Source organism: Aedes albopictus, unplaced genomic scaffold (assembly GCF_035046485.1).
Source record: "Aedes albopictus strain Foshan unplaced genomic scaffold, AalbF5 HiC_scaffold_537, whole genome shotgun sequence".
Classification (NCBI taxonomy): Eukaryota; Metazoa; Arthropoda; class Insecta; order Diptera; family Culicidae; genus Aedes; species Aedes albopictus.
In genome coordinates this window covers 1-25,000 of record NW_026917351.1, presented here as the reverse complement: position 1 = coordinate 25,000, position 25,000 = coordinate 1, and the positions used below count along the sequence as shown (strand labels likewise).

The following is a 25,000-nucleotide window of genomic DNA, read 5'->3' as shown; positions in this document are numbered from 1 at the left end:
ATCTACCATGTAAAGAATGGTAATTTTTTATCCGGGTATCTCCCCATATGGCAGCTGATTCTTGTTATTTTTTTTTGTTGGTCGCGTTCTATTTGAACAAGGCGAAAATACACATTCCGTACCTACTGTTCCGTTTTTATTACGCGTGACAACGCCGAAGAGGGAAGAGTTGAGGGGGGAAGGGTAGCGCAGGAAGATCAACAATGTTTCTCGCCTATGTAGGTCAAAAAACTGGGCTCGCGGACTACGATGCGAGCGGCTCTGGCCTTGAAAGATTTGGATTCAGTGACAATCGAGAAAGGCGAATACATTGAGGGGTTGATAAATGCGAAACTTGTTTCGGGTTTGTTAATTTATGCACGGAAGACGAGAATTTCATTGAATCGTTGTTCTGTAGCTGGTCAGCTTTAAAAATGATTCCCCAGAGGCCTTCCGATGAGTGTTAATCAATGAAACGATCTGTTTGTATCGATTGAAACGATCAGTTTGACGTCTAAACGATAAATTGTTGAGTGAAAATGATTATTTCGCAGTAAGAAAATTGATCAGGTTTCGTATAAATGAATCGTATTCAGTAGTGCCGTAGGAAACAAAGGGGAATGACACTATGAAACACGGCAAAATAAAAACAAAAAGAACTTGAGAGCTTTTTGCGCGTGCAAAGCAGCGATTGTTTGCCAATGACTCTCGCAGTTTGTGTCACACCCCTTCAAGAAAGTTGTTTGTTATGAAATCAATTACTGGGTATCGCCATTATCTGTCACTCTCCCCTCGCTTGATTGTTGTCCAAACAACAGAATGAATGGAAGGCAACTTATCGCGCATCGAGCTCGACTGCAGTTGCCCATACACAATGGCCATTCCGGTAATTCCCGGTCTAATCCTGCTCATTGGCAGTTTTCGACTGTGAATTGACAGTCCGTGGGTGTCTTCTTGATAAGACACCCCATTTTATCTCCAGAAATGAACGAAGTGTGCGCAATTATACAACCCTGCATGGCAGGGCTGGGCGCTACTCACCTGTTTTCCTGTTGACCTTGCAAATCGCCGCCGTTCGATGACGTCAGCGATTAAGTAACATTGACCCAGATCGGATATTATCGGAATTGAGGGATTTGAGTTTTTCGCACAGTTCCGATAAAAAAAAATACTTGGATACTTCCAGTTGAATCCAAGTCGCGATAAGACCCCCGACTCAGCGCGCGCTGATTGACATTGACAATTGACAGTCCCCGCAGGGATTTGCCCGAAATATCCAGAGTCGCTGGTTATGTGTCCTCGTGGCGTTATCTGGAATAATGGAAGAAAATTTGTCACCGTCATTGTCATGGGCGCAGTGCGGCAGATCGATTTGTCGTCGGTGCGACGCAACCGACGACTCGCACGTCAGTCTCTAAAACAATATCGACGACGACACCGCCAGACAATAATATGAGCTGAGTTGTCACCTTGATTGATGCGCACGCGAATCAGCCGCACATTCGAAGGTCGTGTACCTTCTTCTCGCGTCGATATATCTTGACGGGTGAGAGGGAAATTTAGGATTTTCTTTGTCATCCGTCGTCTACCACGCGGCTCCATCGTGGCGAAAGGGGTGCGTATGCGATGCGAACGATCCGAAACGTCATGTTTGTGTTTTGATGCTCCTCACATCACCCCTCGTTCACAGCGTTGACAGCGGGCTGACAGTTGGGCGCCCAAGGTGCGTGGAATGTTTATAAGCGCGCGAGGGTGAGACAGTTTCGTTCTAATATTATTACATCGTAGTTGGCCACTAGCCAGGAATAGAAGAGCCGAGAGGACGCGCTCATTAATCATCTTCTGCATGGCAGTCAGTGGCGACGATGACCTTAAACATTAAGGCACTGCTGATGCTGCTGCTGCGGCTGTTTATAATGAGTTTTCCGCTGGTTGCTGCGATCGGGAGAATCCGATATCGGTTATGAAACAGGAACACTCAACTAGTTACTCTCCCCGCTTGGATCCGGACCATCTCAATCCCCAATTTGATTCCACCATCAGGCGAGATGTATCGTTCCATATTTACGTCAAAACTTTTAATGAGACCATTAAGTTTGAAGGACACACGGAAAATTGGCGACTCGACCGTCGCTAGTCGCGACCTGAGTCGCGTTTTCCATTACGTAATTGGTTCTGAAGTAATTCCGAAGGGATTTAGCTGAATCGTTGCAACCAGCTGGTACCTGAGTCCTGCCCAACCAACGGAACACCGTTGCCGAAGACCAGCTTATTTAGATAATTGGAAATGCTACCCCCAAAACACCATCCCAACAGCCATCGCTCGATTATGTAAGACTCGGAAAATACGGACTGCGCATGTCCTCAAAACATGCCGTGTGTGTATGGATGTCTCCATAGGTTATGAACGCAGCAGCGACGGACGGAGGACATCTCGGGAGTGACTTGCTCTCGCTCAGGCGAGTTTCATCAGCACGCGCTCGTGAGTTCCTCATCGAAGGAGGCGATGGAAACCGCTGGCGCTGGCTGGCTGGTGGCAACAACAGAAAACGTGCAAACGTGCTCGTCCTCATGTCACGTCCTTCGTCCGTTGTCCCTACCGTTGATCCGCCACTCGTACACTTTATCAAAATGTTGCAGGTCTTTCGACCGTCGTCGAGAAATCGATATTCGGCGGCTCCGTCGTGCGGCGGGTTTTGCTCTGCAATGCGTTTTTGGTGTCATAATGCACTTTTGTAACATTGAATCGAATCGAATCTCGTCCTACTGTTTTGTTCCTGCAGCACTTTTCCTGAATCCCTTTCCCACATTCCCGAAAACTTGGGGAACTTGAATTGTCGGCGAAGTGAGCCCTTGACGGCTCAACTGTCAAAAAGTACACTCTAAATCTGATTTCGGCTGTTTGTCACATGGAAATTTCAATGTTTACATTTTCGATCGTTTATCCGACATTTCAACTTCCCTTTTCCAAATCCCGCCAGTAGCTTACAAGCATTGACGTTTTTGCCCTTTATCAGAAAAACCCGCTAATCATAATGATTTTTCGTTTCTTTTTTTTTATTTTTATGCGTGTGTCCCACCCCTTTCACATCATCATTTGTTTGTTGTGTGTTGTTTGATTTTCGCGTTGTTTGCATCCTGCCTGATCCGTCTCCATCATCCGGAAATGTCATCGAACGTCATCATCGTCATTGTCGTGTGTATCCCTCATTTGCATCAACCTGCTGCATTGCGTGCGATGCGTTTTTTACGTTTTGTGCCTGCTGTCGCCGCCATTTTTTGTTCCTGCTCCAGACCGGCAGGACCGACTCGTATCGAGTCGCCACGGTGGCACCGCTGAAGGATGATAACCGAACCGCCGATGGCCAATTCAAGGTAGTACGATGAGCCGCGCGCCCCCCGCTTTGCTCTGTTTTTGTTTTTCCTATATTTCGGAGATGGTTTTTGATTAACTGCATTTGACACTAACAACAAACATTGGTTTCCATTTATGAAGTTATTACTAACCTTAGGCTTAAGACTGACTAACTAACCTTATTCTAAACGATTTAACTTGGACAGTTTGAAAGGTAAACGATCAGTTTTATCGTTTTTATATTAGAAAACTTCGAGAGAATGAGAAGGGAAATCTAATGAGCCTGTATACTTAAATCAAAGAGGAGAAACGTCAAAGTTGGAACAGTCGATTTTCTGTCATCCCCATTGTTCCAATCGAGCAGGAGACCTGTCAAATCGACAAGGATTCTCCACTTTGGTATACTCGAGACACTTTAGGGAAATCGTTGTTGATTGAATTGTTTGATGACGGTTGAACGATAAGTTTTTATCGTTTTTATGCCAAAGCTCTCTGGTAATGCTTTCTACATTTTAATGCATTTTTTTCCAGTGAAAATTCAAGGTTTTCTCTGGAAATACCAAGGCACAGACAGACAGACGTCTCACTCTACCAACTTCCCATCTTCATCAAGATTTCACCGGGAATCTTCGCTGAAATATTCCATAATTTTGTTCTACCTTTTTTTTGAAAATCTTCCCCAAGATTTCCTTGGAAATATTCTTAAAAATTCTTTCCTTTTCTGAGAGTCTACAGCACAATTTGCACTAAAATCTTTACCCGCCATATTCCTTTGAACTCTTAAGAAAGTTTCTCTGGAAATCTTCACGCGAATGTTCTTTGGAATCACTAACAAATTTTCTTGGAAATCTTCACCAAAAGTTTCTTGAAATATTTACTAAACTTCCCTGGAATTTATCAAAATTTCCAAATCTTCCTTGGGAAGCTTACCAATATTTCCCAGGGAATCCTCATGACAATTTCCTTTGGAACTACTTACAAGATGTCTCAAGATGTTCATAGGAATCCACTAAAATTCTAACTAACAATTCCTAAAAAAAAATGTTACAAAGATGTTCCAAGGATTTTTTTTCCAAAGTTTCTCTGTTTATCAATAATTTTAAATCTTCCTTGGGAAGCTTACCAAGATTTCCTTGGAAATCCTCATGAGAATTTTCTTCTGAACTACTTACAAGATGTCTCAAGATGCTCATAGGAATCTTCACCAGGATTCCTTGAATCCTTACCAAGATTTTTTTTAGAAATTGTTACAAAAATGTCCTTGGGGTTTGTTTTTATCAAAATTTTACCGAAAATTTTTATCCTTTTTTACCGAAATTTCTATGGGTAATCTTAGAATATTCCTGGAAATCCTCACGAGAATTTCCTTCGGAATCAGTAACACAATGCCTCAAGATTTTTATAGGAATATTCACTGAAAATAAAGGGTGATACGGTCAAAATTTGGTCACACAATTTGTTTCATAACTTGAGACTGCGTGCACCAAAACAGCTGATTTTTGGACCAGTAATGGTACATTATATGTAGCCTAAACCATAAAATTTTCATCAAAATCGGTTCAGTATTTGCGGAGATATTGTGAATCCTGAAAACTGCAATTTGAAAATTTTGTACAAAGAGGATTAAAAAATAAGAACACATTTTTACTCTTTTATTTATAGAGCCAGAAATACTGAACCAATTTCAATGAAAATTTTTCTGTATGTAAAGTATACATATCAAAATGTTGTGTAAAAATTTCATTCAATTTGATCCAGCCGTTACAAAGTTATATTTGTTCAGGTGGTCAAATTTTGTCAAATTTTTTCAAGTCAAGTCAAAATTTGGTCACACAATTATTTCCATAACTTCAGATTTCGTACACCAAAACAGCTGAATTTTGGATGAGTAATGGTACATTATATCTAGCTTGTACCATAAAATTTTCATCAAAATCGGTCTAGTATTTGCGGAGATATTTTTGAACCCTGAGATCTGCAATTTTAAAATTTTGTGCCAAAAGGATTCACACATTTTTACTGTTTTATTTATAGAGCCAGAGATACTTAACCGATTTCAATGAAAATTTTTCTGTATGTGCAGTATGCATATCAAAATGTTGTGTAAAAATTTCATTCAATTTAATCCAGCCGTTACAAAGTTATATTTGCATAAGTGGCACCCGGGCAGTTTTTTTCATATTCAAACTGCTACAACTTTGAAAGTATTCATACAAAATGGCTCAAAATTTTACTAAGAACATATTTTCATAATAGTACTATACTGTAAAATTTTGATAAAAATCGGAGCAGTATTGGTAGTTCTATAATCAAAATTGTGCTTTATTGACCTTTAATTTCCGAAAATTTACTATGGAGCGCCTTTGTACAAAATTTTAAAAAGGTAGGTCGATGGTTTTATCTATATATCAACCAATACTCAATCGATTTTGGTGAAAATTTTATGGTATAAGCTACATATAATGTAGCATTACTGGTACAAAAATCAGCTGTTTTGGTGTACGCAGTCTAAAGCTATGAAAAAAATTGTGTGACCAAATTTTGACCGTATCACCCTTTATATTGGAATCCCGACCAAGATTTTTATAGAAACTCTTTCAAAGATGTCGTTGGGATTTTTTTTTCAAAATTTTCCTGGAATTCTCCAACATTTCCAAAATTTCAAAATCCTCACGAAAATTTCCTTTGAAATGAATAAATCCAATGAAATTCGTCACAAAAAAAATGCTTGAAATCCGTACCAAGATTTCTCTAGAAATTCTTACAGAGATGTTCTAGGGATATTTTCCAAAAATTCTCAAAAATTTGCCATAATTTCAAAAAAATTGAAAATTTCCAAAATTTCCGCAGAAAGCCTACCTTTGAGAACACATTTGAAATCTTCACCAAAATTTTCTTTGGAAATCAGCAATCAGATGTGTCAGAAAATTCGAAGGGAATCTTTGTCACAATTTCCTTAAAATTCTTACCAAGATTTTCCCTGAAACTGTTGCAAGATTGTCTTTGTGGCTTTGATGAGATGGGCATTGGGATTTGCTTTTCCAAAATTTCCCAAACTTTTCAAAACTTCCTTGGGAAGCTTACCAAGATTTTGCTGGGAATCCTCACGAGAATTTCCTTTAGAATGACTAACAAGATATCTCAAGACTTTCATGAAATCTTCACCAAAAAATCTTTGAAATCCTTACCAATTTTTCCTAAGAAATTGTTACAAAGATGTCCTTGGGATTTATTTTATCAAAATTCCCCTGGAATTTACTGAAATTTCCTTTGGGATTTTTAGTAGTTTTCTGGAAATCCTCACGAGCATTTACTTTGGTATCACTAACACAACATCTCAAGATTTTATAAGAATCTTCACTAAAATTACATTGAAATCCTGACCAACATTTTCCTAGAAAATCACAGATGTTTTTGGGATTTTTTTTTTCATAATTTGCTTAAAAAAATCTTAAGTTTCTAAAATTTTCCAAAATCCTCACGGGTATTTTCTTTGGAATCAATAAGTTTTATGGAATTCATCACAAAAAAAATCCATGAAATTCTTACCACGAATTTTCTAGAAATTCCCACAAAGATGTCCTAGGGATATTTTCAAAAATTACCAACATTTTTAAAATTTCCAAAATTTTCAAAGGAAGCCTACCAATACTACCTTGGAAATCTTGACAAAAATTTCCTTGGGAATCACCAATCAGATGTGTCAAGAAATTCAAGGGAATCTTTATCACTATTTGCTTAAAATTCTTACCAAGATTTTCCTTAAAATTGTTGCAAGATTGCCTTTGAGGCTTTGAAGAGATTGGGATTTGCTTTTCCAAAATGTCCCAGAACTTACCAAACTTTTTAAAATTTCCATGAAAACTTTACCAAGATTTCCCTAGAAATCATTATGAGATTTTCCTTTGGAATCATTAACGAGATGTCTCAAGATTTTCAAGGTAATCTTGGAATCCTTACCAAGATTTCCGTAGACATTCTTACAAAGATGTCTCTGAGATTTTTTCTTCGGAATTTCTCTGAAATTTTCTAAATTTCCAAAATTTCCTTGGGGCGCTTACTAATATTTTCCAGGAAATCCTCACGAGAATTTCCTTTGGAATCACCAACAGGATGTCTCAAGATTTCCAAGAGAATTTTCACCGAATATTTTTTTTAAATCCTCCCCGAGATTTCCCGAAAAATCTTTACAAAGATGTCTCTGTGATTCTTTACAAAAATTTCTCCGGGTTTTTTTCAAAATTACTTTGGATTTTTTTTCCAAAATTTCCCTGTAAATACTTCTCAAGATTTGTCGTTTAGTTTTTTTAAGATTGTTCTGGTAATATTTACGAAAATTTTTCTGCAAATTTTTCCCATGATTTCCAAGAAATCTCCACATTTTTCATTTCTATAACCACCCTGGAAATCTTTACTGAGGCTTTACTGGAAATCGTCTTCAGGGCTTTCATTAGAATCATTTCCGAATTTACCCTGCGTAGCTTCACCAAGATTTTCTTGGAAATCTTTTCCTTAAATTCCATGTCAATCTGTTTGAACTCATCAACATTATCCTGCCTATTTGAACCCAGATTTCCTGAAGTTTTGTTTTCAAAGACATTCCAGGAATGTTGTCTGAAATGTGTCTGGGAATCTTTTGCATAATTTCCATGGCTATTTTCCAGAATGTTTCTGGAAATCTTTACAAAAAGTTTTGCTGGATTCTTCCCTTCTTTAGTTGATTTTACTAAATACTTCCAGCTGGATTTCATGGGAAACATCACCAAGAGTGCCTTCTTTATTTTTTTTTTTTGGTTTTTACCAAGATTTCCCTGGTAATCCTTACAATGTTTTTTTTTCCAAAGTTTAAGAAAACTACAGGCAAAAATTTCAAAAATATACCGAAAACTTCTTATGGTTCCTAATTTTTTGATTCTTTTCCGAGATTGCCCAGGAAGTCAATCAGATTTTGTTTCTAAAACAGTTTAATTTCCCTGGGAATCTTTCCCAATTTTTTTTTATTTCTGTGATTGCCCTGAGTAGCTTCAGCTAGATTTCCTTCGAAATCATTTCTATGTTAATCCATCTAAAGTTTTTCCAGAGAATTTTAATCAAAATTTGCCTGGCTGTTTGCGGCAGGATATTTCTAAATTTTGTTTTCCAGGATTACCCAGAGATTTGATGTAAAAAGTGCCTGAAAATCTTTTGCATGATTTCTAAAGATTTCGTTGGGCATTTCCACAAAAATTTTACTTGGTTGAGCTCGCTTTTGCTGAGAAGACATATTTATGTAATTCTCACTAAGGAATTCTTTGAATTTTTACCAATATTCCGCTGCAAATCCTCACGAGAATTTCCTTTAGAATATTGTGTATCAAGGCGTCTCAAGAATTTCAAGGCAGTGTTTACCAAGAGTTGTTTGTGATCCTCACCAAGATTTCCGTGGAAATGCTTTAACAATGTTCCTAAGATTTTTTTTTCCAAAATTTCCAATAATTCTCAACAATAAGTTTCCAAAATTCTCCAAAGAATTTCTTTAGGATTTTATTGCTAAGCACTTCGGAAAATTTTCCGGGATTTTTTTTTCCAAGGGTGTTTAAGAAATCTATCATAGCTTATTTTTAAAAAAGTTCTGAAATTTCGCTAAGAATATTTACCAATACTTTACTGGGAATCATCAATAAAATTTACCTAGGAATCATTTCCAAAATTACCCTGCGTAGCTTCACCAAGCTTTCCATCTAAATCTATTTATTATATTTTTCCCTGAAAATCTTCCCTGGCTTAAACCTAGATTTTAATGATTCTTTTGGTTACATTCCAAGAATTCTCAGATACTCCTTCCATCTAAGATTCCCCACTGTATCTTCTTGATGTTTCCTCTTTCTCTGAAATTATCTTTAAAGATTTTCCTGAGAATCTTCCACAAGATCTTCCTCAGAAACATAACCATGTTTTCCCTAGGAACACAGTGAAAAATTGTAATATTCACTGAAGTAATTCTTGGTGACAGACCTATTTTGGAGCGTAGTTTCATTCGGTTACATCAACTTCCAACAATCATTAGGCTTTCAAAAGATGTTAGTAAACCCAGTTAGACTTTATTTTTGGGATTTTTGACTTGCAAAAGTTAGTGTCATGCCCCTCTGGTTTTGACGTTAGTTTTTCCTGCAATAGGCTCCTGAAGTCCTATCGGGATTCTTGTTTTAAACCACAATATATGGTTCAAGAGTACATATTTACTCATTTTTTGACGTTTTTATAAACCGTAGTTGAAAATATATAATTTTTATTTTTTTAGCCTTTTGTCTCGTCCCTAGCTTATAACACATACTTTGAGTGATTTTTTTTTCACCGTGTATGTCAGATAGGAACATTTTTGAAATCCCAGTGCGAAAAATGTCGAGCTCAGTCACACAAGGTTGACCTCAAATGTCAAAGTAGAACTATTTACCATTTTTCTTATTTCGAATTTTCTCATTATTCCTTTGTTTTTCAAGTTCGAGTAAAGTACAATTCCGATTAGAATACCATGCTTGATCGTATTATTCAATATAAGCGAGATTTCGTCTTTAATTTTAGGACCCTATTCTAATGAAAATTGTCAGGTTCAATTGAACTTAGATAGCATTGGTAGTGAAGCAGAAACAGTCCGATAGTTGAGTGGGAAGGCCGAGCGAATCTTATCGATCAACTGCCAAACGACAAACTCAGTCCGATCATGTGCCCAATGTGTCTTTTCGAAGTCGGTTTTGGTTGTTGTAAACAACAGCCGAAAAAGATATTCAAATCGCAAAAACTTTTTTGGTAGGGATCAAAAGATCCAACGTCTGGCCGGTATCGCTTGACAGTTGATCGATAAGACTACACTCAGTAAAACTGCCTCATACTTAATGGCAAAATATCCATGTGCCAAACCACATCCAAAGTATATGCAACCAATACCCGATTACGCAGGCAAATTGGCGCATGAATAGTATGTGCTCTAAATTGTATGAGTTGCTGCTGTATGGTGCCTCATCAAAAGTATGAGTCGCACTGATGGAAAACATTTGTTTACCCCCATTGCAAAAATCCATGTCCCGGGTACATAGAAGAAATGAAGATTTTTTTACCTGTGTAATGTTAAAACTTTTCGATCAGCTGTCAAACGACACAAAATTCTGGCAACAATTAGCGCTCGTAAAACTCTGCGTTTTAAGTGGAAACGATAAATGATTCTTTCTGGTCTTCCTGGACTTTGGCTAACGTTCAAACTTCGTCATTTTTGTAATACTGTATTTCCATTTTTCGATCGTTACAGCAATTTTTCCACAATCTAAAATTTAGGAAAACCACCAGGACAATTTTCTTGGAAAAGGACGCTATTTCAAAGCTAACTATCAAATCTTATCGTTTATATGTCATTATGTCAAAGCACAACATCGTTCGTCCTTATCCAGCTTTTCGCGAGCGCTAATGGCCGTCAGATTTCTCCTCTACTGAGTCGTTTGACAGTTGATCGATAATCTGATCTTCTCGATCAGCTGCCAAACGTCAAATCGGCTGATTACTACAAGAAAGCATGCAAAATTCTGGATAACAACGCGTTTGATACATTGTTGTGGATCTCTTCATTTTCCAGCAACGAAACAATGTCATGTCAAACTCATTTATCGTTTGACTCATTGAAAATTCCTTTTGACAACCGCGTTTTAACCATCAACAATAAATGGAAACCGCAATCACCTCACGTTAAACAAAACCAATGAATCATAAGTGTCCCTCCCTCTCATCATTATATCCCGCATGCTCTTTTTATCGTTTATGCGTCCAATTACTCCGTGTGACAGCTAATTGCAACCGCATCAAAGTAGGCCTCCGCCCCGACAAAATCCCCACGACATTTGTGTGGTTGTGCTTCGTAAGTCAGTCCTCGCTGTATTGACTGTCATCCATGATGAGGCAGGTGCCGACCAAAACATGAATTCCACATTTTACAGCTTAGCTCTTACCCTAACCACTAATGCTTAACCTCGTACATATTGATATTGCAAAATTATCGCCCGGAGGTCCTTGGAAAGCGCTCGCGCTGCACGTTCTCAATAAGTAAACAAAATACAAGTGGAAGTAATTGCCGGCCGCACCACTCGCCGTTGCAATCAATCTTGCGTAACTAATGGCGACACTATCTAGCTCTAGTTAATCCAAGTAGGTTTGTTCGTTGGCATGCTTCGCGCGTTTCAATTAGTTTCTGATAAGGTTCTAAGGGATTATAGGCACCGACGAACCGACGTGACAGTGGTGATTCAAAACTGTCCCCCCCAAATTTAACGGTCGACCACCGAAGCGAGCGAACGCTTCTGTCAAATCAGCGCAGACACGAACCTCTTCCTATATGAATACACGGGGGTTTGGAATCATACTGTCAAAACAACGCGAGCCGTTATAGAGGAGGCGGTAGTGTTCGGCTATTTTTCATCATGGCGTCGGGGACAACAAATTTGAATTTATTTGTTCTAGCTGTCACGTCGGTTCGTCGGTGTTATAGGTATCTATCGACGACGGTTGGTAAGGCAGAAGGTGACTACTTGGGGCTACTAACGAGTAACTCTGGTATAACTGGTATAATATTTTGACAGTTGACAACGCACAGTCTAAACCACTAATGTAAACACGCACTTAGGGGTTTGGAATCAACAGAAGAGGAGAAGCGTCTTTTCAGGGATTGAAATCGACGTCAAAGCCTGGATTCTCCTCTTTTGTTTACTCCAAGTCCTGTAACAAACACTAGGTACTTATATCGGTGAGAGCGGGGAATCTAATCACAGAACAGATCGAACGAAATCCCAGTGGGCGCTGAACCGTATCGATGGCTTCCAACGGAAGAAATCAAACGATCTGACAGCTAAACGATAGCTTTGATCGTTTCGACGAAGAAGTTTGACGTCGACCCCAGTCAGAAAGTAGACCACTTCAGATACGGTGGTCGTCATACGACGACCGACACCGTTGATGGGCTACAGTGGCACGTGAAATCACTTGAAATCATCCGAAGTGGACCTTGCGAAACTAGGTGACGACAGGCTGGCACGAGGCTCTAGAGAGTAAATATCTTGCACTTGAACAGGATTGTTAAATCGATAAGAAGTTCCTGCCTTGGAATGGTCGTTTCTCATACGACGATAGTTCGCTATTTTCTTGTAAAATGGGTTCCATGATCGAGTAAAGCTTCCGGTAGGGATCAATCGATCTGAAATAAGGCTTAAGTCATTTGACTGTTGTCAGAAAACATCCGCCTAGAGTCAGATTGTTTTGATTCCTAGCGGTTTTAGAAACGATCAAATTTGACTTAAAAACGATCAGTTTTGGTAACTTTCATTGCAGATGGGTTATAAAGTAAGATTCAGTTTGACATTTGGCTTGTGTCGTTTGTTATTTCTGCATAATTAGATCAGACGACATAAGCCAAATGTCAAACTGCTAATGAGTGACACTAAGTCGACATACACTTCGAAGTCCCAGACAAGCCACAAAGTCCACAGATAATGTTCACGCCCAATCGGGTTGATCACCCACCAAAGGGACGCCCCGTGCCAATTAATTAGGTGGTGCATCGCTCCCATTGAATAAAAGGGGCTCTAATTATGACAATCCTATCATGATTATGATGAAGATGATGAAGGCCAATGCACGGCTGGCGACGAAGTTGTTGAGAGCGAAAAAACGAACCGATATCTTATCTCTAGACGCCTCTCACCAGAAGAAAAGCTCAAGCCTTTTGCACCACACTCCACACCAACATGATTAAGTGGGGTGACCATCGTTGTTCATCGTGCCTATCTAGTACATGGACGAGTCGTTGAGAAAGTAACAAATATAGCATTTCAGCGACGCCGCCTCCGGTACCAGTCCACTGGGAGATTTCGTTCGATCTGGATCTATCGTCGTCAATCACCCTCAACAATTCACACATCACCCATAATCGACACAGAATGTTCTCCTGAAGTGCTGTAACCATTGTGTAACTTATTGTTAATATCGTTTTCGTTCTCGTTCTCGTTCCGAACCGTAGACAAGACGCAAAATGCCACCAAAGAAGAAAGGAGATAATTTGGATGATCTGAAACAGGAGTTGGACATCGATTATCACAAAATCACACCGGAAGAACTGTACCAGCGACTTCAGACACATCCAGAGAATGTAAGTACCATGCTGTGAATCATTATCATCATCAACCAGAACCTAACGTCTGATCTTCTTTTCCTTCCCCCGCGCAGGGTCTCAGCCACGCGAAGGCGAAGGAGAACCTAGAACGAGATGGACCAAACGCACTTACCCCACCTAAACAGACGCCCGAATGGGTCAAGTTCTGTAAGAATCTCTTCGGTGGCTTCGCTCTGCTGCTGTGGATCGGTGCTATCCTGTGTTTCATTGCCTACTCGATCCTGGCCAGTACCGTCGAGGAACCGGCCGACGATAACCTGTACCTCGGCATCGTGCTGACCGCCGTCGTGATAGTTACCGGTATTTTCTCGTATTATCAGGTAAGTTGGAGCGGCGAGAACATGGCAGGGAAGGTGACAACTATTGAGGCGAGATTGGCGAGTGCAAATGGTCAGTTTTGCGAAAAGTCGACATAACACTAGGTTGTGTCGACTTCCTGAAACTTATGTCGACTTGAGAAAAAGTGCACCGATTTCTTTCGCAAAAGTTGCCCGAGTTGTCACATTCCTTTAATTTCTTATCCAATGGATGCTAATAACGTTCTTTCTTCCCCCGCGCAGGAATCGAAAAGTTCGAAGATTATGGAATCGTTCAAGAACATGGTGCCCCAGTTTGCGACCGTGCTGCGTGAAGGCGAGAAGCTGACCCTGCGCGCCGAAGATCTGGTCATCGGTGACGTCGTAGAGGTCAAGTTTGGCGATAGGTTACCGGCCGACATCCGTATCATCGAAGCCCGAAACTTCAAGGTGAGTAGTAGCTAGTGTCCACCGAAAGCGCACTGTTCCGGAATGCTTTGGATTCAACTGAAACCATGCAATAGCGAATCTGGTTCGTCCCACAGTTGGGTTGCGCTGGGTCCGACAAGTTGATATCAATTCTAATTAAATCTAATTCCTCGGAATTGAGCTTTAATTCAATTCGAGAGCGGCAAGCTCGACGATGGCGACGACGACCGCGACGATAACGACTAGTATGTGGAGCACAAAGCAATTGAGTCGTAAACGAGGTGAGGGCGCTCATGGCTGTGATTCAATCGAATGGCCACAGTCGAGAACCGCAACCGCGGTCGTCGTCGCCGTCGTGGTCGTCGTCATTCATCGTCCGTCGATTACACAATGTCTGAATGTCTGGAGGAAATTGAGGTGTCAAGGTTCCCCGTGACTACGTCTCTCCCCCGCTGTTGAGTTTGATCAGAATGATCGTATGAATTGAAAATATCATATTCCATGTGGAGAACGTCCCGAGTGTGATCGCACAGCGGGATAACTTGAACATTTTTGATCAAAATACTTATGGAAATAGTATGTGTTGGAAATCATAGCAATCGTATGATGCATTTGAATTCCATCATAGTACATAAGGCAAATGTCGGTTGCTATGTACATAATAAATAACAACTGCATGGCAACCGTTGGGGTATAAATATCGCTCTGGTCCCTGGGAGCAACTCAGTTTCTTTTCCACCTAATAAACCACCAGTTATAGTGCTCTTGTAAAACGTGTTTCTCTTCAGGTTATTGGCCCAGTCACGCCAACCTAAGAGCAAAAAGTGAAAAATCTCAAGCCCGTTCCAGAAACCAGGATGTCCAGTGCGAAGAAGGCAGGAATCGTGCAGTTTGCCGGCGAAGGCTACGACACGTGGAAGTTTCGAGTGGAGACTCAGCTTTCGGCGCACGGAGTGAAGGAAGCCATCACGAACGACCCCCCGGAGGAAGGCGCAGCGAAGGTGGCATTTCTGGAGAAGGACGAGAAGGCGAAAGCGCTGCTGGTGGCGTACATTGCGGACAGCCACCTGGAGTATATTCGCGACAAGCAAACCGCGAAAGCGATGTGGGCGTCGTTGGCAAATACCTTTGCGAAAAAAGGTTTTGCTGCCCAGACGTACATCCGGCGGTCGATGGCGTTGCTGCGAATGGAGGAAGGAACACCGCTGGCGGACCATTTCCGTCGGTTCGATGAGCTGGGACGACAGCTGAGGGATGCCGGTGCCACGGTGACGGAGCTCGACATGGTGAGCCAGTTGTTTATTTCGTTGCCACCTAGTTACGATGTGGTTACCACTGCGATGGAAAATTTGGACGATCAACAATTAAACCTCGGGACCGTCAAAGCACGCCTTCTAGCGGAGGAGCAAAAGCGTTCTGGACGAGATTCCGGTACGAGTGCAGCGAGCGGTTCGAATGGAGTGGTGTTGGCGGCCAAATCCGGAAATCGGCGTGGGAAGGCAACGAAATTCCCAGGAAAATGCTACCATTGCGGAGAAGTGGGGCATAAGAAGTTTGCCTGTCCCAAGGTGAAAAATCATCCGGATCGGGCGCAGGTAGCGAGACTCCCGATCGACAAAGAAGTGGCCCTTGTTTCCGGAGCGACGGTGTCCCTCGAGCAGGACGAAATCGAGTGGGTGCTGGACTCGGGTGCAAGTTGCCACATGGTCAGCGACGAAGGATATTTCCAGGAGATCCATGTGCTACGGGAACCACTTCACATCGACAGCGCGAAGGATGGTGAGGTTCTGATAGCATCCAAGGAAGGAACCGTGAAAGGCAAGTCACTCGTTGGAGAGCACCGATACACGTTGTCATTCAGCCACGTGTTACTTGTCAAGCAGCTGAAGTATAACCTGCTGTCGTTGGCGCGGCTACTGAAAGCGGGTGTGCACGTCGAATTCAAGCCGGATTGTGCCGTTCTGACGAAGGATGGCGATACTATCGGTGTGGCGAGAGCGAAAGGTAATCTTTTTTACCTACGGATGAACCGGCTACCCAATGGAACGGCGTTGGCGGCGGATAGCACTCCGGACCTGGGGCTGTGGCACAAGCGGTATGCGCATCTCAGCTTCAAGAATGTGCTCAAATTGAAGAATGCCAAGATGGTGACAGGACTGGATGGTATCCATGGTGACGCAAAGTTTTGTGACACATGCGCGGAAAGCAACATGGTGAGGCTGCCATTCAACGGAACGAGACCGCAGACTCGAAGGCCATTAGAGCGTGTGCACACGGACGTGTGTGGACAAATCACACCGACGACGGCGGATGGTTACCGCTATTTCCTATCGTTTGTGGACGATTACACGCACTTCGGAGTCGTTTACCTGTTGAAAAGGAAGGAGGTGTTCGATTATTTCAAGGTCTACGAGGCGATGGCAACGGCTAAATTCGGGACAAAAATAGCAAGCTTGCGGTGTGATCTTGGACGTGAGTATTTTTCAAATCAGCAACTGGCCTACTACGAGGAAAAAGGAATCCAAGTGGAGTCAACGGTCGGGTACACCCCGCAGCATAATGGTGTGGCGGAACGCTTTAACCGCACCATTGTGGAGAAAATGCGAGCAATGCTGACGGAGTCGGGTGCACCGAAGTACCTTTGGGGAGAAGCGGTCCTGAATGCTGTTTACGTTGCCAACAGAAGTCCAACTGAGGCAATCAAGGGAAACCAAACGCCTGCGGAACGATGGCACGGAGAGAAGCCGGATGTCACCAAGCTGAGAGTGTTCGGATGCCAAGCGTTTTCCTGGATACCGAAACAGAAGAGAGGTAAGCTGGACCCAACCGGACGGAAGTGTGTATTTGTCGGGTACGCACCGGCTGGATATCGCCTCTGGGATCAAGATTCCCGGAAAATGTTCGTGGCCCGTGATGTCCGCTGCAATGAGGCAGCATTTCCATTCAAGTCACCAAGTGAAGACATCGATCGTCGACTGGTTATTCCGGAGGAAGTATCACCGGTCCCCGAGCAAGAGGGGGAAAATGAAGATGCTGGACAAGACGACAATGCTCAGGACGATGATCATGTCTCCGGTGGTTATTCCACTGCTGGAGAGGACGACAACGAGGAAGGCGCAACCGCACTCCCGCCACAATCAGAAAGGAACGCACCACGTGATGATGTTCCGAGGTCTAGTGGTCGGGAGTGCAGGAGACCAGGTTGGTTTTCTGATTTTATTCCGTATAGAGCGCTTTCTGCTGCTGTAAATTCCATACAGGTTCCCGAACGTTATTCCGATGTCGATGGTCATCCGCACGAGCCTGAGTGGAGGCAAGCGATCGATGAAGAGCTGGCAGCGTTGCAGAAAAACCGCACATGGACCGTGGTTCGATGTCCCGCCGAGGTACAGCCCGTACCGTGCAAGTGGGTATTCAACGTGAAGACCGATGCTGATGGACGTCCTACGCGCTACAAGGCGCGGCTGGTAGCTAAGGGCTACGCACAGAAGAAGCACATCGACTACGAGGAGACGTTTGCGCCGGTGGCGCGGCTGGCTACCATCCGAACTCTCCTGGCACTTGCAACGACGAACGGATTGAAGATTCACCAGCTTGATGTCAAGACCGCTTTTCTGAATGGGAAGCTCAACGAGAAGGTGTACATGCAGTGTCCAGAGGGGGTAACCCTACGTCCTGGAGAAGTGTGCCTACTACATCGAGCGCTTTATGGTCTGAAGCAGTCGCCGAGGTGCTGGAACAGCTATCTGAACGAGTTCCTGACAACGTTGGGATTTAAGCGATCGAAGTACGACTATTGCCTGTATGTTCGGATTACTGGCGACAACACGGTGTACATCGTAGTATACGTGGATGACCTTCTGATTGCTGCCAGGAACGAAGTCGAAATCGAGCGAGTGAAGAATGTGCTGATGCGGAAGTTTGAAATGACGGACATGAAGGAGCTGCACCACTTCCTGGGCATTAAGATCACCCGGGATCTGGATCGAGGAGTGACGAAGCTATCCCAGTCGGGGCATATCGACAAGATTATTGCTCGTTTTGGCATGGAAAACTGCAATCCCGCCAAGACTCCAGCAGAACCCAAACTGCAGCTGAAGCGAGGAGATGGAAGATGTCCGTATCCCTACCGCGAGCTGGTCGGTAGTCTCATGTACATCATGATGGGCTCTCGACCGGACCTTTGTTTCATCGTTGGCTACTTGGCGAGGTTTCAAGATGCTGCTGGTGAAGAACACTGGAAGCATGCCAAGCGAGTCCTACGGTATCTGCAAGCAACGAAAAACATGGAGTTAGTCTACCGAAGAAATCCAAGAGAACCAATGGTCGCTGCCTACGCCGATGCAGACTACGCAAGCGATGAATCCGATCGCAAGTGCGTCTCTGGCTTTCTGCTGAAGGTTCACGGAAACACAGTTGCCTGGTCATCGAAGAAGCAGTCTACTGTGGCAATGTCTTCTACCGAAGCCGAGTACGTTGCCATGAGTTCCTGCGTAAGTGAGACGATATGGTTGGCCGGGTTGATGGCCGATCTTCAGCCGGATGCCCTGCCGTATCCGGTACCAATATATGAGGACAACCAAGGAGCGATTGCGATGGCTGAACGAGAGGAAACGAGGCGAGTCAAACACATTGACGTGAAGTACCATTTCATCCGAAATGTTGTTGCCGACGGTAAGGTGAAGTTGGTATACGTTCCGACTCAGAAGCAGCAAGCCGACATCCTCACGAAGTCCCTGCCCGCTCCAACGTTCGTAGCTTTAAGGAATAAGTTAGGAATAGAAGGAATCAATTGAGAGGGGGTGTTGGAAATCATAGCAATCGTATGATGCATTTGAATTCCATCATAGTACATAAGGCAAATGTCGGTTGCTATGTACATAATAAATAACAACTGCATGGCAACCGTTGGGGTATAAATATCGCTCTGGTCCCTGGGAGCAACTCAGTTTCTTTTCCACCTAATAAACCACCAGTTATAGTGCTCTTGTAAAACGTGTTTCTCTTCAGTATGGTTCATCGTTGTTCAATTGCTGGTCAAATTATTTTTGGACCAAGTTGATCGTGAAGAACTTTCTGGTGAACTTTCAGCGATCTTCTTTGGGATAAATAAAAAAAAATCTACAGAGAGATAACGAGAGTTGTAGGTCAAACTAGAATATGTAGGTTTTGTCGACTTTTTCTAACTTTCACCGACTTTTTGAAGTCTTCGCCAATATTTCGAAAGATTGGTCGACTTTTTGAAACAACATGTCGACTTTCAATCAAAGTACGTAAAAATGAAAGTTTTGCCCACCTTTTTCACAACTTTTACCCACCATGAATCGCCCTACTGAACTGAATCACTCCGCTAGAATTTTGCGCATGGCATTTCGCGCCACAACAGCGTCAGCTGTTTTTTCCAGCTGAGAAAGAAATTGCCAGAATCGCGTGGACTGCATTCAAACGAGACGGGTATGCCATGATGATGACTTTGTATTTATAACACAACACTGGCCACGTTCTCACCCTTATCAACGACTACAGACTTTGCCGGCTCATGATGCCTGACTACGACGACGATAATGACAAACAAGGTCCCCGCGCGCGTTTAGTTTCGCGCTTAGTTCTCTCTCTCTGTCTCTATGTTCATCTATCACGGATGAAATTGTATCCCCCGGTGAAAACAAGCCGATCGCCTAACGAACCCTTTCGTGGGGCAGCAGGGCATGGTGGAATGTGAGCTCGAGCTGCCGCCGCCGTCAGGTTCCGTCCCTCATCACACAAATCATCGTGGTTAATTTATTGCTCATATTCATCACTTTGCGACGAGTGAGTGATATGTATGTTGACTTGCCGCCGTGTCTCGCGTCCGTTGTTATCGGACCCTTTTCGTCTTACCGTTGCCGTGGAAACGACGGTGAAATGATTCTGAAAGTACGGCAGTATGTACTTTTTCCAGAAATAAATGTCACATTGACGTAAAATGGGGTAAAAACACCACAGAGATTTCCTTTTTTGTTACTGGTTTGCCATTACTTCTACGGTAGTAATCGGAATCTAGTTTTTATTTGTAGTTTTGTTAACAGAGTAGGCCAGGACGAGCGCAACTATAGGTCACTGCGTGAAATTCTCCCCTTCTCTCTTCTTCTTATAGAAATTTTGTAAACAACAAGGCCAAGAAACGCCACAATTCTACACTGCAAATTTTGTTTGCTGATATTCAGCAAATTTTGCTGATTTTTTTTGTGCTGATTTCATTCAGCAATATGAATTTACTGAATATCAGCAATTATTTTTCAACTTGCTGAACCATCCAGCAATTTTGACAGTTGATCAGCAACGTTGTGCTGAAGTTCAGCAAAAATTTTGCTGAAATTCGGCAATTTATTTTGCTGATTTTTTTTGTGCTGGAAGCGTTTCGAAAAATTTGGTGTGTATACAAATTCAAAACAGTGCAGTGCCCTATAAGGCACTGCATAAAAGTCTCTCCTTCTCTTTCACTCATACAGAAATTGTGTAAACTACAACGCCAAGAAACGCCAAAACCCCATACAAAATCAAAACAATGCAGTGACCTATAGGTGATTATCCCTACTGACTTTCTGCTGCGCGATACTTACCCGTTGAATACAGAAATCTCAAATAAAGTCTTTTCGGTTGACTCAACATTGAACTAATTTCAGTATAAATAGCCTTATGCCTTCGTTAGCTGGTGGTGACTATGTAGTAGACGTTCGATAACTGCAACATGTTAACGTTTCAATTACCGAATGTAATTTGCTAACTGCAATGACTGGCAGTCGTCAAACAGCTATCAATTCATGTTGGACGCAGCCAAACTGCATTCAAATACATCGCATTGTGCGTTCGAAGTGCGTTCGAAAAACATCGCAACACAGTTGACGTTTCGTTTTTGACAGATAAAGGTGCGATAACTGCAAAATTGTTGCAGTTATAGGACTTGCAGTTAAAAACATTGCAGTGAAATCGTTTGCACCGAGCGAACGTCCACTGTATGACGATTATTCGAAACAAAACTGATCAAATTCAGTCGAAAAAATGTGAAGTTTTGTGAAAATGTTCATTGTTTACATCCTGTCAAACTCACGATCCGTTGAGGGTCTGCTGCCTCAACTGTATGCCCTACCATCACTTTGACAAAGCAGCTGCAGATGGGTGATAATCGTTAGAGAGCCTTATATTCCAACAAATTTTCAAGACAAAACTAATCATTCCCTTATCCCCGCAGGTCGACAACTCGTCGCTGACCGGAGAGTCGGAACCGCAGTCCCGTGGCCCAGATTTCACCCACGAGAACCCCCTGGAAACCAAGAATCTGGCCTTCTTCTCGACCAACGCTGTGGAAGGAACTGCCAAGGGTGTCGTCATCAGCTGCGGTGATCACACCGTGATGGGTCGTATCGCTGGTCTCGCCTCCGGCCTGGACACCGGTGAAACTCCGATCGCCAAGGAAATCCACCATTTCATCCATCTGATTACCGGTGTCGCTGTGTTCCTCGGTGTGACCTTCTTCGTGATTGCCTTCATCCTCGGCTACCACTGGCTGGACGCCGTCATCTTCCTGATCGGTATCATCGTCGCCAACGTGCCGGAAGGTCTGCTCGCCACCGTCACCGTGTGTCTGACCCTGACTGCCAAGCGTATGGCCTCGAAGAACTGTCTGGTCAAGAACTTGGAAGCCGTCGAAACGCTCGGATCGACCTCGACCATCTGCTCGGATAAGACCGGTACGCTGACCCAGAATCGTATGACTGTCGCCCACATGTGGTTCGACAACCAGATCATCGAAGCCGACACCACTGAGGATCAGAGCGGAGTGCAGTACGACCGTACCAGCCCTGGATTCAAGGCCCTGTCCCGCATCGCTACCCTGTGCAACCGTGCCGAATTCAAGGGAGGTCAAGAAGGTGTCCCAATCCTGAAGAAGGAAGTCAGCGGTGATGCTTCGGAAGCTGCTCTGCTGAAGTGTATGGAACTGGCCCTCGGCGATGTCCTGAGCATCCGTAAGCGCAACAAGAAGGTCTGCGAAATTCCGTTCAACTCCACCAACAAGTACCAGGTTTCCATCCACGAGACGGAAGATGCCAGCGACCCACGTTACCTGCTGGTCATGAAGGGTGCCCCCGAACGTATCCTGGAACGCTGCTCGACCATCTTCATCAACGGAAAGGAGAAGCTGATGGACGAAGAGATGAAGGAAGCCTTCAACAATGCCTACCTGGAACTCGGAGGTCTCGGTGAACGTGTGCTTGGATTCTGCGACTTCATGCTGCCATCGGATAAATTCCCCGCTGGATTCAAGTTCAACTCGGACGAAGTGAACTTCCCGTGCGAGAACCTGCGCTTCGTCGGCCTCATGTCCATGATTGACCCTCCCCGCGCGGCTGTCCCCGATGCCGTCGCCAAGTGCCGCTCCGCCGGTATCAAAGTTATCATGGTCACTGGTGATCACCCGATCACGGCCAAGGCCATTGCCAAGTCCGTTGGTATTATCTCGGAGGGTAACGAAACCGTCGAAGACATTGCCCAGCGTCTAAATATCCCGGTTTCGGAGGTTAATCCTCGTGAGGCTAAGGCCGCCGTTGTGCACGGTTCGGAACTGCGCGACCTTTCCACCGATCAGATCGACGAAATCCTGCGCTACCACACCGAGATTGTGTTTGCCCGTACCTCACCGCAGCAGAAACTGATCATTGTGGAAGGTTGCCAGCGAATGGGAGCCATTGTGGCTGTCACTGGTGATGGTGTCAACGATTCGCCTGCCCTGAAGAAGGCCGATATTGGTGTCGCTATGGGTATCGCCGGGTCTGATGTGTCCAAGCAGGTGAGTTTGTATGCGATGTCGGGGGTATTACTAGGTACATGCGTGTGACTAACACAAAAATCCCAATTTCCGACCGAGGTTCTGTGGCTGCGATCTGGATGTTACGCTGTGCCCGAATACACTCTTCGGATTCTTAATTGGCTAATCCGATTGGGCTTAAATTTCTTATAATTCTGTTGTTCATTTAGCCACTTCAGTGTGATTCACTGGAATCACCTGTCGACTCAAATTCTACCAATCCTTGCTGGATTCTTCGGCTGGTTCAAGACTCCGTGTATTGGGACTACATGCCTTTGATTGATAACTGATTTGAAACTAATTTTTTTGTGTTTCATTGATCTTGTCCAGAGCCGTCAAAGAACCGGCCGACGATGAGCTGACCGCCGTTGTGATGGTTCCAACTTTTTTCTCGTATTACCAGCTATGCCGGACCTGGACACAAATCAAGAAAGGTGACAACTATTGGGACGCAATCTACAAGCGAAGAGAGACTTTTTTATGAATAGTCGACATAGCATAGGGTTATGTCGACTTTCTGGATTTATGTCGACTAATGGAAAAGTTAACCTAATTTGTCTCTACAAGGGGCTGCACTTGTCATTTTTCTCGATATCTCCACTAACATTGAATTTTCCGTTGAAGTTTCATCCGGACTTTTCAGTCCTCTGTTGAACCACTGAAATTTCGAATCTTTGGTATTCTGCAAGCATAAAATGTTTACTTGTTCACAACACACAAATTCGATCCAAATTAACAAACCGATACAACCGAATCGTTTCGTATTCGGGTAATTTACGAACTTGGGCAGTTCAAAACGTTCGAGACGACGCCACAGAATCGTTCCCAACCCCTGGATATCCTCCCTCTAACATATCATATCCCTCTGCTTCAAACTCTTGTCAGCACCTTGAACAAATACGCACCACACTAACACTAGAATAGATCTACTAGATCATCATCACTATTTATCTCTACTGCTACCGTTACTGTAACTATAGGTACACTCTAAAACAGGACCTCTTGTGTCGCCTCCGACAACCGTCACTAACACATTTCACAACTCGGATCCGAGGATCGTCGAATACTAACAAACTTACATCTCTTTGTTGTTGTTGTGTCGATGTTATTGTCGTCTACCGCAGGCGTTGACGCTGGTTCCTCTTAACGGAACCACGATCAACCCCGCTCCCACCGTCACACGCATCAACTAATCCCGTCTGATCTTCCCCCGCTGTAGGCCGCCGACATGATCCTGCTCGATGACAACTTCGCTTCGATCGTCACCGGCGTCGAGGAGGGCCGTCTCATCTTCGACAACCTGAAGAAGTCGATCGCGTACACGCTCACGTCCAACATTCCGGAGATCTCGCCCTTCTTGGCGTTCATCCTGTGCGACATTCCGCTCCCGCTCGGAACCGTCACCATTCTGTGCATCGATTTGGGAACTGACATGGTAAGTCCAGCGCGAGCCACAGCTCCGCTTTTTGTATAACACTCTCAGTTTCCTCTGATAAGCGTTGATCTGTCGCCGCTGCGCCGTCTGACCGGCGATGCGGAAACCACTGGCCAGGTTTCACAGTTCGGCCAGTTTTCTTCGCCAATCGGTTCCAAAAACAATCGCGTCAGTTGACGTGAGTTACTCGCGAAATGAGTTACTCGAACGCCTTGGTTCTCATACAGCGCTGGTTGGCGACGGCTTTTCGAATACCGCCGTCGCCGCCTCGCCGTGTCAGCTAATGACTCCCATGATCTCGATGTCCGATCGAACGCGACGAAACTAACCTTCGGTACTCTTTTTCTCCCATACACTCACCCACCCACGAAAATGCAAATGTTTGAAACTTGGGTTTTATGCCGTGCGGAAACTCCGATGGGATCCGTGCGGTGGTGTTCGCGTTAGGTTCCGGCCATTTCCCTCGCGTACGAAG

The 25,000-nt window shown here is 43.7% G+C and overlaps 1 protein-coding gene across 1 annotated transcript; it reads left to right on the top strand.

The window, feature by feature from the left end:
- Positions 1-3,234: 3,234 nt before the first annotated feature.
- LOC109621302 (sodium/potassium-transporting ATPase subunit alpha) lies at positions 3,235-24,525 on the top strand (the record flags this gene model as incomplete). Its single annotated transcript, XM_062843787.1, is given in 6 exon segments — positions 3,235-3,354; positions 13,368-13,496; positions 13,574-13,840; positions 14,081-14,266; positions 21,477-23,072; positions 24,310-24,525. Coding segments are annotated over 5 exon segments (2,382 nt in total), but the record flags the coding sequence as incomplete, so codon positions are not given.
- Between the last annotated feature and the right edge of the window lie 475 nt (positions 24,526-25,000).